Source organism: Mytilus galloprovincialis, unplaced genomic scaffold (genome assembly GCF_965363235.1).
Source record: "Mytilus galloprovincialis unplaced genomic scaffold, xbMytGall1.hap1.1 HAP1_SCAFFOLD_39, whole genome shotgun sequence".
In the NCBI taxonomy this organism is placed as follows: Eukaryota; Metazoa; Mollusca; class Bivalvia; order Mytilida; family Mytilidae; genus Mytilus; species Mytilus galloprovincialis.
In genome coordinates, this window is record NW_027467988.1 from 118,299 (window position 1) to 132,472 (window position 14,174).

Consider the following 14,174-nt stretch of genomic DNA (forward strand, 5'->3'; position numbering starts at 1 on the left):
AAAATGTGTAAATGAAAACGATCGTGCACAAATTTCTTGCAAATGCAAAAAAGCTATGATACCATGTGGAAGTGAATGTCAACCAAGCCTACATGCACGAATGTAACTAGCGATGAAAACTAACTATGTCATCAATATTCAATTTTTACGAAGTTTTTGGATTATAAAATTAAAAAATTGTCATGTTTTTAGATAAAGTTTTTGTATTATTGAAACATTATATACCCTTCCGGAGCACCTGAGATCACCCCTAGTTTTTGTTGGGGTTCGTGTTGTTTATTCTTTAGTTTTCTATGTTGTGTCATGTGTACTATTGTTTTTCTGTTTGTCTTTTTCATTTTTAGCCATGGCGTTGTCAGTTTGTTTTAGATTTATGAGTTTGATTGTCCCTTTGGTGTCTTTCGTCCCTCTTTTATAATGTAATTTGAAAAAAAATATACCTCATATGGTCCGGCCCGTTAAAAACCAAATGAGTATTATACTCATATGGTCCGACCATACGCGTATGGTCGGACCATATGAGTATACGCATATGGTCATGACCATACACGTATGGTCAAAATACTCATATGGTCCGGAATATATATAATGAACGCATTTCTAACCCTTTTGAAACCATAAAGCACATGCATATGTATAAAGAAAATTGCAAAAGATTTATATTTTTTTTATTAGATACTATAATCAATAACAGATAAGAATAACAATACATTAAATCATTCGAAAACTGTTCATCTCAAAATGTTTAAATGTTCAATAAATGTTCAATACTGTTCAATCACACAATTGACCACTGAGCGTTTTTCAGCTCTATTGTTGCTTATCTATTCTCTATATGAGCAATCTCATATTTGATTATTGTTTTTACATATTTTAATTCCAGTGAAATATAATTTAATTAGAGCCGGCTAAATAGCAAATTTGCTATTTTGCCGCTGCCAGTCAAATAGCCACTGCCTTTTTTTTTACTATACATTCAATTTTTACTTGAGATCAACAATGTTAATTTTAGAACTGTATTTTCTTCAATTTAAGAACCTTGCTAAACTGCAAAAAAGATATGTTTTAGGAAAACAAAGTTCTCAATCACAACTTCGAAGATATTTATAAATATCTTGATCTTGGACTACTTGGTATTTTTTGCAATTTATTTTAATCTTTATATGATAATGTACTCCAAAGGTTAGTTTTATTTATAGACGAGATTAAAAAATGCAGAAGAATATAAGCTCTCTAAATATAAAAATGCTGTATATTATATTCCCATGAAGCATTTAAAATAAGAAAAGCAAAACCTGAACCTCGTTGGCATTTTGACTGTCCCTCTGGTATCTTTCGTCCCTCTTTTTTAGATATCCATGATTTATCCTTATTCTGTACATGGGATTTGAAAACTGACATGTATTCTTTTAACTTGCGAAAACCAAGAAAATGCTTATTTGGGCCCTTTTTGGCCCCTAATTCCTAAACTGTTGGGACCAAAACTTACAAAAACAATCCAAACCTTTCTTTTATGGTCATAAACCTAGTGTTTAAATTGCATAGATTTCTATTTACTTAAACTAAAGTTATAGTGCGAAAACCAAAAGTATTCGGACGACGACGACGACAACGCCAACCTGATACCAATATACGACCAAAAAATTAAAATTTTTGCGGTCGTATAAAAAAGTTAAAGCACTTTACCCATCTTGGTCGTTGGGTCCAAACAACCTTAGGTAATTCCCTATCATTTGTACTTATTGTTGACAAAGCTGTGCCGTAGGGAATTTTTGATAAATTAAAGTTGGAAGGTGGTAACACTACCCAAACTTTAAACCTTATAAAACCTTACCCACCTTGGTCCCATCATTTGAACTAAGTGTGGACAAAACCTTTCCCGATGGGATTTTTTTTTATGCATTGCAGAATAAAGGAGGTTGTTTCACCCTACCATAACTTTGGAACTCAACTAAAATAGTCCCACCTTTTACCACCTAAGGATTCGGGTCAAAGCAACCTTAGGCAATTGGCTATTATTGGTACCGTGTGTGGATAAAAGCTTAGCATAAGGTTGTCTTAAACACATTTCATTTACCAAAAACTTCTCATTTCCTCTTGCTAAACTGCATCTGCTATGCTTCTTTAATATGTACACATGTATGAATTTAAATGAAAATTTAATTCACTTATTTTCATTCTTCTAAATAATCAAAATTTGTACATTTGTATTCATTGAAATGTATACTAAAGTAATTCAACAGTATAACCAAAATCATATATAAAATAGTGTATAATGTTGCAAAGCATGAGCCAATAAAAAACAGTATTGTGCCTGCACAATTTCTACTTTCAGAATGATAAAACAGAAAAAACTATATTGACAATCCTGTGTATTGTTAGCTTAATTTTGTTGTAAAATTTAATATAGAAAATGTGGAAAAATGATGCAAATTTTACAGATCATAACTATAAAAGAACATTTTTGCTGTAAAATTAGTCAGTTGGCATTTCAACAACCAGGAGTATAGTTTCGTCATTTGATCGAAATAATTTGTTTAATACTCCCGGACAGTTCGCTGATTTGAATTTCATTATTTCTCAAAAGATCACAATTTGAAGTTCGTTCGTCGTCATTTGAACGCATTTTCGTCACAATTAATATAAATTGTCATCAAAAAACTTTGGACATTTCCATTTAAAAAATGACTTGAAATAAGTTCCTGTACTTTACATGATTAAACATATTTATCCTTGTCAACACAAATCACAAAAAAAAAAATCACAGACACTGGATTTCTAATAGTATTTCTTTGTCTTTGGTGTCAATGAGGTTGCACAGGTTGAACATTAGAGCAACAAAAACTTTTTTTTTGTTCACTATAGCACTTGTTGTAAAAACATGAGATTGAATAAGATGCATGGTTGTCTTCTTTGAACAATTAAGTCAAGTATAATTCAATATGTGGAAGACGATCTAGATGATTGAGATAATGAAACAACCACTGCCTATTAGTATAAAACACAGTTGTCAGTGAATGCCTCGTACATGAGAGAGACTATGATCATGATGATATGATGGGATGTATACTGTTACAATCATCTAGATTTGGATATTCCTGAAATGAAAAAAAAATATATTTGAAGAAGTATTGCAACTTTAGTTATAGCTAAAAATGGCAAAGTTTACTTAAAACTACTAATTAATAAGCAGGTTGTCTGATTCATTTGAAAATGTCAGGGCAGACAGATCTTGTCCTGATTAACAATATTACTCCATGTCAGATTTGATGTAAATGCTTTGGTTTCAGAGATATAAGCCAAATCTACATTTTACCCTTATGTTCTATTTTTAGCTATGGAGGCCATTTTGGTTATATCTTTTAAACACTTTACTCCAATGATGATTGTGGCCAAGTTTGGTTAAGTTTGGCCCAGTAGTTTCAGAGATTTTTGTAAAAGTTCAGGCTAGGTGAGCTAAAAATAGCCAAATAATTTTGATGAGAGAAACCTGTGTTCAAAACCCATAACAATAAGTTTGTTTCACTTTTTTGTCATAATTCAATAAGATGTATCACCTCAAAGATTAAATGAACCTGTCAAAACGTGGAAGTCGTCAAGTTAAAGTTAAAATAATTTGGAATTTTCTTGTTTCATAAATAATAAAAAAAACAAAAATCTTCCTTTTGGATAACAAATAGTTATCAAAGGTACCAGGATTATAATTAAGTACGCCAGACGCGCGTTTCGTCTACATAACACTCATCAGTGATGCTCATATTAAAATATTTATAAAGCCAAACAAGTACAAAGTTGAATAGCATTGAGGATCCAAAATTCCATTATTGATATTCAAACAGGAATGCATGACAACTGATGAATTCCAGGAAGACAACTATGAGGATCTGTTTGTGAAATGACAATATAATGTTGTCTTTGTCTGTAGACAAAACTTGGATGAGGATACCATACATTTTTTGTTTATAACCGTTGAGTAATTAAATTTCAAGGATAACAAATTTAAGAAATGATGACAAAATAGCATACCACTCATATTGTTAGAAATGTGAAAGATATTTTTTTTTACATATTTGTGGTCTTGAAAGATATTTTTTACTTTTTTTTCCTACCGACCAACCTGACTTTTTAATGTGAAAAATATGTAAACCAGCAAAATTGAAAAACCCTGGCCTAACAGAAAATACATACAAAATTACACTGACATTTGTATAATATAGACATATATTTGAGAACAAGATTTATAAAGTAAATATCAAACTTTAAATGAATTTATAAAAAAAACCATTTTGACTATTTATTTTTTCTGATAATTCCATAATTATAGAATAAATACTTACTTCACTTCTGTTGTCCATAGAGGTCAACATTTTATTAAAATCAATAACAAGGTTATTGAAAGATGGTCGCCCTGATGGATTCTCATGCCAACAGGACTGCATCGTTTTATTAATTATTTCTGAAGCATATGGAGGTCTGCCCATTCTATGACCTTCTTTTAAAAGTTCAAATAATCTTTCCACAGGTACAGATGGATAAGGATTCCCTCCGAGTGTAAATATCTCCCACAACAATACTCCATAGGACCAACTATGAAAAAAAGATTAAAATTGTAAAGAACAAGGATTAATATATTTATGAATAAATTTAAATTACTTAGTGAATCAAAATATGCTTTTATTTCAACCATCTTTGCAATTTATTTTTACTTGAAGCAAGGTCCTACAAAAATCAGTCATCATAAAGTATCTGTAAGGCCTTTTTTGGGGGAAAATATTACTGCTGTAGAACCTGTGATATAAATTCGTTAAGGTGGTACCCAACACTTTAACTCAAATTAATTTGGCTCCTTTAATTTTCTTAAAATGTTGACAAAGTATTTACTTTGACCCTTTGACAAAAATATAAAAATTTCAAAAAGTTTGAACCAACCGTTTGATCAGAAAAAATTACACTGGTTATATAGCAGTTTGACAAACACTTATTTTGATCATTGAGAAGCTTAATACTCCCTTATGATGCCCCTCATGGGGGGGTCCTAGTAATCACATAATCACCATTTTTTTGCCAATATAATCACATAATCATTAAATATTTGCTTATCGTTAGTAATCAAATAATCATAAACTAAAAATACAGTCCTAGGTAATCAAATAATCATGAAATATTTGGCTTAATAATCAAATAATCATTAAAAAAACGGCCAAGTAATCACATAATCAAAAACCCCATGAGGGCCCTCCCTTATGAACACAACGTCATTAAAACGTTCTGCTGATTTTACAGAGTTATCTCCCTGTAGTGTTAGGTACCATCTTAAGATGATATACAGGCATACATGTCAAGTGACATGATATTCGCGTGTAATACACGCTTTTTTAACAGTTTACACACGAGGATTTTGTCACTTGCGTGCATTGTACAGTACAATATGAAACAAGTTGAATTAAACTATAGTAGCAGTCTTTTGACCTTTGTTTTCGTAAGACTTAATTTCCAGAACATCTACATCATGTTTCTTATAAATGCTAACACAAATTCTTTATAGAATATGGAATCATTTTACTGTTTGTTCAAATCTTTCAGTATTTTAAGCTATAAAATAAAATCCTCTGTTCAAAACAGTTCTCTTTTTTATGTTTTTATTAATATCCAATAATGGCACTTTTCCCTAGTTAATTAAGATTGGAGTTGAGTGCACCTACACAAGGGTGCAATCAACATTTTTTTTCTCTATGACATCATATTTTAGGGACTATGCATGAGTGACCCTTAGTGGTGGAAGGATTAATAAAGATACTTGTATAAAACTAGATATCACTGAAATCAGAATGATCCCTAGTTTATAATGAAATAAAAAAAAAGCGACTTTTAATATATTAAAATAATTTCATCCAAAGAACATTGGGAGGGGGGGGGGGCTTAAAAAAAACTGAAATCAGGTCATGCACACACCTATGAAGACCTGATTGATGTCTTTTGGGGTATTGGTGGCAGAGTGCTCTATAGTAGTCAAAAAAATAACAAACCAGATGCCCCGCAGGGCGCAGCTGTATACTACCGCAGAGTCAAACCTTGAAAAGTTGGCGCAAGTATGGACACAACATAAAAGCTTGGTACAGCTCTGAATTTGGATTGTGATTAAATAGTTGACACAATATAGGTTTCTGACACGAATGAATGTGGTCTATGAACTTAAACATAAAAACTTAAAAATTTCAAATTGGACATTTAAAAACCAATTATGCCCAAATTGGCACCTCAATCAACCAGATGCTCCGAAGGGGGCAGCTTTATACGACAGCAGAGGTTGAACCCTGAACGGTTGGGGCAAGTATGGACACAACATAAAAGCTTGATACAGCTCTGAATTTGGATTGTGATTAAATAAATATAAATAGTTGACACAATATAGGTTTCTGACACAGAATGAATGTGGTCTAACAACTCAAACATAAAAACTTAAAAATTTCAAATTGGACATTTAAAAACCTATTATGGTCCAATATCCAAAATCTAAATATATGGTTAGATTCAGCATATCATAAAACCCCAAGAATTAAATCTTTGATGAAACCAAATCATGTTCAATTTTAGATCCCTTTAATTAGACCTCAATGTGGACCAATTTGATAACCAGGTCCAAATATTAACCAGATGCTCCGCAGGGCGCAGCTTTATACGACCGCATAGGTTGAACCCTGAACGGTCGGGGTAAGTATGGACACAACATTTAAGCTGGATTCAGCTCTAAATTTGGATTGTGATTAAATAGTTGACACAGCATAGGTTTTGGACACAGAATGAATGTAGTCTAATGAACTTAAAATAATTTTTTTGTCTTTGAGCAATCACTATGCTGTTGAATATTAATCCTCTCAAAAAAATGGTTGAAGAAATTTTCTTTTTATTTATGAAATCTGAAATGAGAAAAATTAACCCCCCCCCCCCCCCCACCACCATTTTTTTTTCACATCCCCCTTTCCCTTTTTTCAAAACTGATCTCAATTCAAATTTCTAATGGAGTTTGAAACAATAACTACTCATTTAAATACATCATAAAATATTAAAATGTAACAAAAAGTGCTTGTTATCACTGAATGGTAAAGAGTGTTTTAATTTATCAGTTGGTAGTAAAAGTGAATATACATTGTGCATTGTATAAAACAATGATTTAAGTTGATTCAACTACTATTCTGGACAAAGAAAGATAACTCCAATCAATTGAAAATTTCTTGCTATTGCACAATATTGTGCAATTAGATATTTCTTGCTATTGCGCAATACTGTGCAATTGAAAATATTTGCTATTGCACAATACTGTGCAATTGAAGATTTCTTGCTATTGCACAATACTGTGCAATTGAACATTTTTTGCTATTGCACAATACTGTGCAATTGAAGATTTCTTGCTATTGCTGAATACTGTGCAATTGAAAATTTCTTGCTATTGCACAATACTTAATATAATAATTTTGGATCCTGATTTGAACCAACTTGTAAACTGGGCCCATAATCAAAAATCTATGTACATGATTAAATTCAGCATATCAAAAAAGCCAAAGAATTCAATTTTTATTAAAATCAAACTTAGTTTAATTTTGGACCCTTTGGTATTTAATGTAGACCAATTTGAAAACGGGACTAAAAATTAAGAATCTACATACACAGTTAGATTTGGCATATCAAAGAACCCCAATTATTCAATTTTTGATGAAATCAAACAAAGTTTTATTTTGGACCCCGATTTAAACCAACTTGAAAACTGGGCCAATAATCAAAAATCTAAGTACATTTTTAGATTCAGCATATCAAAGAACCCCAAGGATTCAATTTTTGTTAAAATCAAACTAAGTTTAATTTTGGACCCTTTGGACCTTAATGTAGACCAATTGGAAAACGGGACCAAAAATTAAGAATCTACATACACAGTTAGATCAGGCATATCAAAGAACCCCAATTATTCAATTTTTGATGAAATCAAACAAAGTTCAATTTTGGACCCTTTGGGCCCCTTATTCCTAAAAACCTGTTGGGACCAAAACTCCCAAAATCAAACCCAACCTTCCTTTTATGGTCATAAACCTTGTGTTTAAATTTCAAAGATTTCTATTTACTTATACTAAAGTTATGGTGCGAAAACCAAGAATAATGCTTACTTGGGCCCCTTTTTGGCCCCTTATTCCTAATCTGTTCAGACCTCAACTCCCAAAATCAATCCCAACCTTTCTTTTGTGGTCATAAACCTTGTGTTTAAATTTCATTGATTTCTATTCACTTATACTAAAGTTATTGTGCGAAAACCAAGAATAATGCTTATTTGGGCCCTTTTTTGGCCCCTAATTCCTAAAATTTTGGGACCAAAACTCCCAAAATCAATCTCAACCTTCCTTTTTTGGTCATAAACCTTGTGTCAAAATTTCATAGATTTCTATTTACTGAAACTAAAGTTATAGTGCGAAAACCAAGAAAATGCTTATTTGGGCCCTTTTTGGCCCCTAATTCCTAAAATTTTGGGACCAAAACTCCCAAAATCAATCTCAACCTTCCTTTTGTGGTTATAAACGTTGTTTTAAAATTTCATAGATTTCTATTCACTTTTAGTAAAGTTAGAGTGCGAAAACTAAAAGTATTCGGACGACGACGACGACGACGCAGGACGACGACGCCAACGTGATAGCAATATACGGTCGTATAAAAATCTAAATACATGGTTAGATTCAGCATATTGAAGAACCCCATACATTCAATTTTTGTTGAAATCAAACAAAGTTTAATTTTTGACCCTTTGGTCAAAGGCTGTTCCAATAGATAAACCATCTAACATCATAGTACTATCTTACTACACCATAAAAAAACAATTATACCAAGGATGTTTCAATAGATAAACCATCTTACATCATATAATTATATTACTACACCATAAAAACCAATTATACCAAGCATGTTTCAATAGATATACCATAAAAAATCGTAGTACTATCTCACTAAACAATAAAAACCAATTATACCAAGCATGTTCCAATAGATAGACCATCTAACATCATAGTACTATCTTACTACACAATAAAAAGTAATTATACCAAGCAGGTTTTAATAGATAGACCATCTAACATCATAGTACTATCTTACTACACCATAAAAACCAATTATACCAAGGATGTTTCAATAGATAGCCCATCTTACATTATAGTACTATCTTACTACACAATAAAAACCAATTATACCAAGGATGTTTCAATAGATAAACCATCTAACATCATATAATTATATTACTACACCATAAAAACCAAATATACCAAACATGTTTCAATAGATAGACCATCTTACATGATAGTACAATCTTACTAAACAATAAAATCCAAATATACCAAGCATGTTTCAATAGATATACCATATAAAATCGTAGTACTATCGCGCTACACAAAAAAAAAACCAATTACATCAAGCATGGTTCAATAGATAGCCCATCTAACATTAAAGTACTATCTTACTACACCACAAGAGTGCACACACTGAAATGTCTCGCCTTCTTTACTAATTCCTGATACTATCTTGATAGACCTAAATATAAAGCTTTATTACAACTGTCACATAAACTCAACATTAACCAAGAAAAGGAAACATTTATCAATCAACCATGAAAATGAGGCCAAGGTCAGATGAACCATGCCAGGCAGACATGTACAGCTAACAATTTTTCAATACAACAAATATAGTTGACTTATTGCTTATAAATAAAGAAAAACAGACCACAACACACAAACACTTAAAACTTAGCAATGGACCGTGAAAATGAGGTCAAAGTCAAATTAAACCAGCCTAACCAACATAAAGATCATAAAATATGTCCATACACCAAATATAGTTGACCTAATGCATAAAGTATTAGAAAAATAGACCAAAACTAAAAACTTAACTTTGACCACTGAACCATTAAAAAAAAGGTCAAGGTCAGATGACACCTGTCAGCTAGACATCTACACCTTACAATCATTCCATACACCAATTATAGTAGACCTATTGCATATAGTATAAGAAAAACAGAGCAAAACACAAAAACTTAACTATAACCACTGAACCATGAAAAAATGAGGTCAAGGTCAGATGACACCTGTCAGCTAGACATGTACACCTTACAATCATTCCATACACCAATTATAGTAGACCTATTGCATATAGTATAAGAAAAACAGACCAAAACACAAAAACTTAACTATAACCACTGAACCATGAAAATGAGGTCAAGGTCAGATGACACCTGTCAGCTAGACATGTACACCTTACAATCATCCATACACCAATTATAGTAGACCTATTGCATATAGTATAAGAAAAACAGACCAAAACACAAAAACTTAACTATAACCACTGAACCATGAAAATGAGGTCAAGGTCAGATGACACCTGCCAGTTGGACATGTACACCTTACAGTCCTTCCATACACCGAATATACTAGACCTATTGCTTATAGTATTGAAAACGGGACCAAAAATTAAGAATCTACATACACAGTTAGATTTGGCATATCAAAGAACCCCAATTATTCAATTTTTGATGAAATCAAACAAAGTTTAATTTTGGACCCTTTGGGCCCTTTATTCCTAAACTGTTGGGACCAAAACTCCCAAAATCAATACCAACCTTCTTTTTATGGTCATAAACCTTATGTTTAAATTTCATAAATTTCTATTTATAAATACTAAAGTTATGGTGCAAAAACCAAGAAAAATGCTTATTTGGGTCCCTTTTTGGCCCCTAATTTCTAAACTGTTGGGACCTTAACTCCCAAAATCAATACCAACCTTCCTTTTATGGTCATACACATTGTGTTTAAATTTCATTGATTTCTATTTACTTATACTAAAGTTATTGTGCGAAAACCAAGAATAATGCTTATTTGGGCCCTTTTTTGGCCCCTAATTTCTGAACTGTTGGTACCAAAACTCCCAAAATCAATCCCAACCTTTCTTTTGTGGTCATAAACCTTGTATCAACATTTCATAGATTTCTATTTACTTAAACTAAAGTTATAGTGCGAAAACCAAGAAAATGCTTATTTGGGCCCTTTTTGGCCCCTAATTCCTAAAATATTGGGACCAAAACTGCCAAAATCAATCCCAACCTTCCTTTTGTGGTCATAAACCTTGTGTTAAAATTTCATAGATTTCTATTTACTTTTAGTAAAGTAAGAGTGCGAAAACTAAAAGTATTCGGACGACGACGACGACGACGACGACGACGACGCAGACGACGACGCCAACGTGATAGCAATATACGACGAAATTTTTTTCAAATTTTGCGGTCGTATAAAAATTTTAAAAAATCTTGATTTATTAAAACAGGGGACAATATTAGAAATTTCATCTAACATTTTGATCCTAGTTTTATTAATTTCTGAACATGTTATGATAAAATGAAATTCATCTTCCACCTCTTTATGGCATAAAGGACATATTCTATTTTCTAAAGCTGTTTTGTTGTATCTACCGCGATCAACAGCCAACATACTATAATTACTTATTCCTATTTTAGCATAATTTTTTGTAACATTTTTATCTAAATTCAATATAAGGTACTTTTCTAGTTCATACTTTACTTTAAATTTTCTGTAGGTTCTTAGTTTATTTCCATTTATTGAATTATCATCATTAAAGAGACAATTTCTCCAAAATATAATGTAAATTCCATTGAGCTTCTTCACGACGGCTAAAAGTAATCGTTTTTTTAGAGAAGAACCTACTACCACTTCATCAACAGACCACAGCTCACGTGGGGCTCTTGCTTCGTGGCTTATTCTACTATGCACACTAACAATTTGAAACAAAAGGGTTCTCATTTTATAATGAAGTTTGATGTCTTAATAGCTATTGTAGAATGAAGAACAGCAATCGAAAGGTAGTTAAACATTAATGTATGCTAGAAGATATGTTTCAGGTATTTGTCGAACCTGGGACACATGTCGTAGAAAGCTCGCTACAAGGATAGGGCGGCGACTTCGGTGGCGGCGTTATCTACCTGCCTAAAAGCTTTATATTTTAGAAAGTGGAAGACCTGGAAGCTTCATACTTTGTATATAGATACCTCATGTTACGAAGTTCCCGTCTGTCACATGTCCATTGTCCTTGGCCTCATTTTTATGGTTGTGTGACGACTTGAAAATAGTTAAGATTTTTTTTTAATGTTAATTTCTCTCCTATTAAGAGTACTAGTAATATGAGTTATATGATAACTATATTTGGTATGTGCGTACCTTGCAAGATCCTCATGCCCGTCAGACAGATTTCACTTGACCTCAACCTCATTTTTTGATCAGGGAACAAGGTTAAGTTTTGGTGGTCAAGTCCATATCTTAGATACTCTAAGAAATAGGTCTTGTATATTCGGTGTATGGAAGGACTGTCAGGTGTACATGCCCAACTGACAGGTGTTATCTGACCTTGACCTCATTTTCTTGGTTTAATGGTTATAATTAAGTTTTTGTGTTTTGGTCTGTTTTTCTTAATCTGTTTGCAATAGGTTTACTATATTTGATGTATGGAATGATTGTAAGGTGTACATGTCTAGCTGGCAGGTGTCAATTGGCCTTGAACTCATTTTCATGGTTCAGTGGTTACAGTTAAGTGTTTTGAGTTTTGGTCTTTTTTTCTGTTACTATATGCAATAGGTCAACGGATTTGGCTATACTTCTTGGACCTTTTGGATTATAGCTCTTCATCTTTTATATAAGCTTTTGATTTCAAATATTTTGGCCACGAGCATCACTGAAGAGACATGTTTTGTCGAAATGCGCATCTGGTGCAAGAAAATTGGTACCGTTAATATTATTATTTGTTGTATGCAAATATATCATTATGTATTTGTCATTATCGCTATTTTGTGCATTTTGCCTTTGATCTTTTTTTGTGATAATTTTTCAGTTCGTGCTACTTGCTTGAGAAGGAAAATTATAGCTAAAAACTAAGCAGGCACGTGGCGTTGCTAGAATAGCTATAAACAGATTATCATTGGTCATCTCAACTCGATTGCCTTTCTCGATTTCGCCGTCCCGGTTCAAGCGAGAAAATCAATCTCGTTGAGATGATCAACGATATTCTAAATAAAGTCTCGCAGGTTTAATTGACTTTGATCTCATTTTCACGGTTCATTGCTCAGGTTAATTTTTTGTGTTTTGGTCAATTTTTCTTAAACTATAAGCAATAGGTCAACAATACTTGTTGTATAGAAGAATTATAAGCTCCAATTTGATTTCATTCAACAAATTAATTCATGACCTGCATGTATACGCTTAGAACACGGCAACGTAACAAATGGTGAATATTTATCATCCGTGTAATTTGGTCATAAGGATATTTGCAAACTTTCAACGGATTGCCAATGAGACAACTATTCACAAAAGACCAAAATGACACAGACATTATCAACTATAGGTCACCGTACGTAAGAGTTCATAAAATACAAATATTCCGCGTGGAACACCTCCTTTTGCTTCCTTTATTTTCACCCTTTGGATGGGACCTTCAAATTTAATTTTGCTTTCTAACCGATAAATGCATATACAAATCATGATGCATTTTTTATGTGTACTTTAAGGGCCCTTGATTGGAACAATATTCTTCTTTTTTTCTATCATAGAAATTACAATAAAACTTTCCAACAGGCTGTGTCTACTTAACGTTAACATTAATTGGTACTCGTTTCCCCTGATACATGTTAGACTGAGTCCTTTCGCCTGTAGAGTCTGTTCATCAGAAGTTCACAAAACTGTCAACGTTGCTATTACAAAAGGAGTGATTACATTAATTCAAAATCCATGACCCAAAATTTTTTACAAATGTAGTTTATGTCATAAAACATGAAGAAACAAATTTGGGAAGGGTATAAAAATATAGCAAGTAACACACTGTTCACACTAGCAATATTGACTAAGGTGATCAGACACCACTCTTCATATGTTGTCTTAGGTTAACTCTGCTCACCTTGAACACATATTGACAATGTTTACCTCTGGTCCAGTTACAATGATTCTTTGATCAAATAACACACTCATTTATGTTGGTAACCTCTGGTCACCTCGTACATATATTCATTATGTTGACCTCTGGTCACCTTACTATAATGCTCACATAACACAATCGTTCACTTTGGTTACTTCTGGTCACCAAACACATTCATT

At 32.4% G+C, this 14,174-nt stretch overlaps 1 protein-coding gene across 1 annotated transcript; it reads right to left on the reverse strand.

The window, feature by feature from the left end:
* Positions 1-651: 651 nt before the first annotated feature.
* Positions 652-12,635, reverse strand: LOC143059892 (fibroblast growth factor receptor 4-like). The gene is made up of 3 exons (XM_076233481.1): positions 12,083-12,635; positions 4,338-4,587; positions 652-3,098 (listed from the first exon to the last, which is right to left on the reverse strand). The coding sequence occupies exons 1-3, from the start codon at positions 12,085-12,087 to the stop codon at positions 3,045-3,047; spliced, it is 309 nt and encodes a 102-aa protein (XP_076089596.1). The 5' UTR covers positions 12,088-12,635; the 3' UTR covers positions 652-3,044.
* Positions 12,636-14,174: the final 1,539 nt, after the last annotated feature.

Bases quoted from the DNA above. Each gene is read 5' to 3' on its own strand.
- LOC143059892 (XM_076233481.1), bottom strand. The intron at 3,099-4,337 runs GTAAGTATTTAT...TTTTCATTTCAG, and splicing joins CTATGGACAACAGAAGTGAA to GAATATCCAAATCTAGATGA.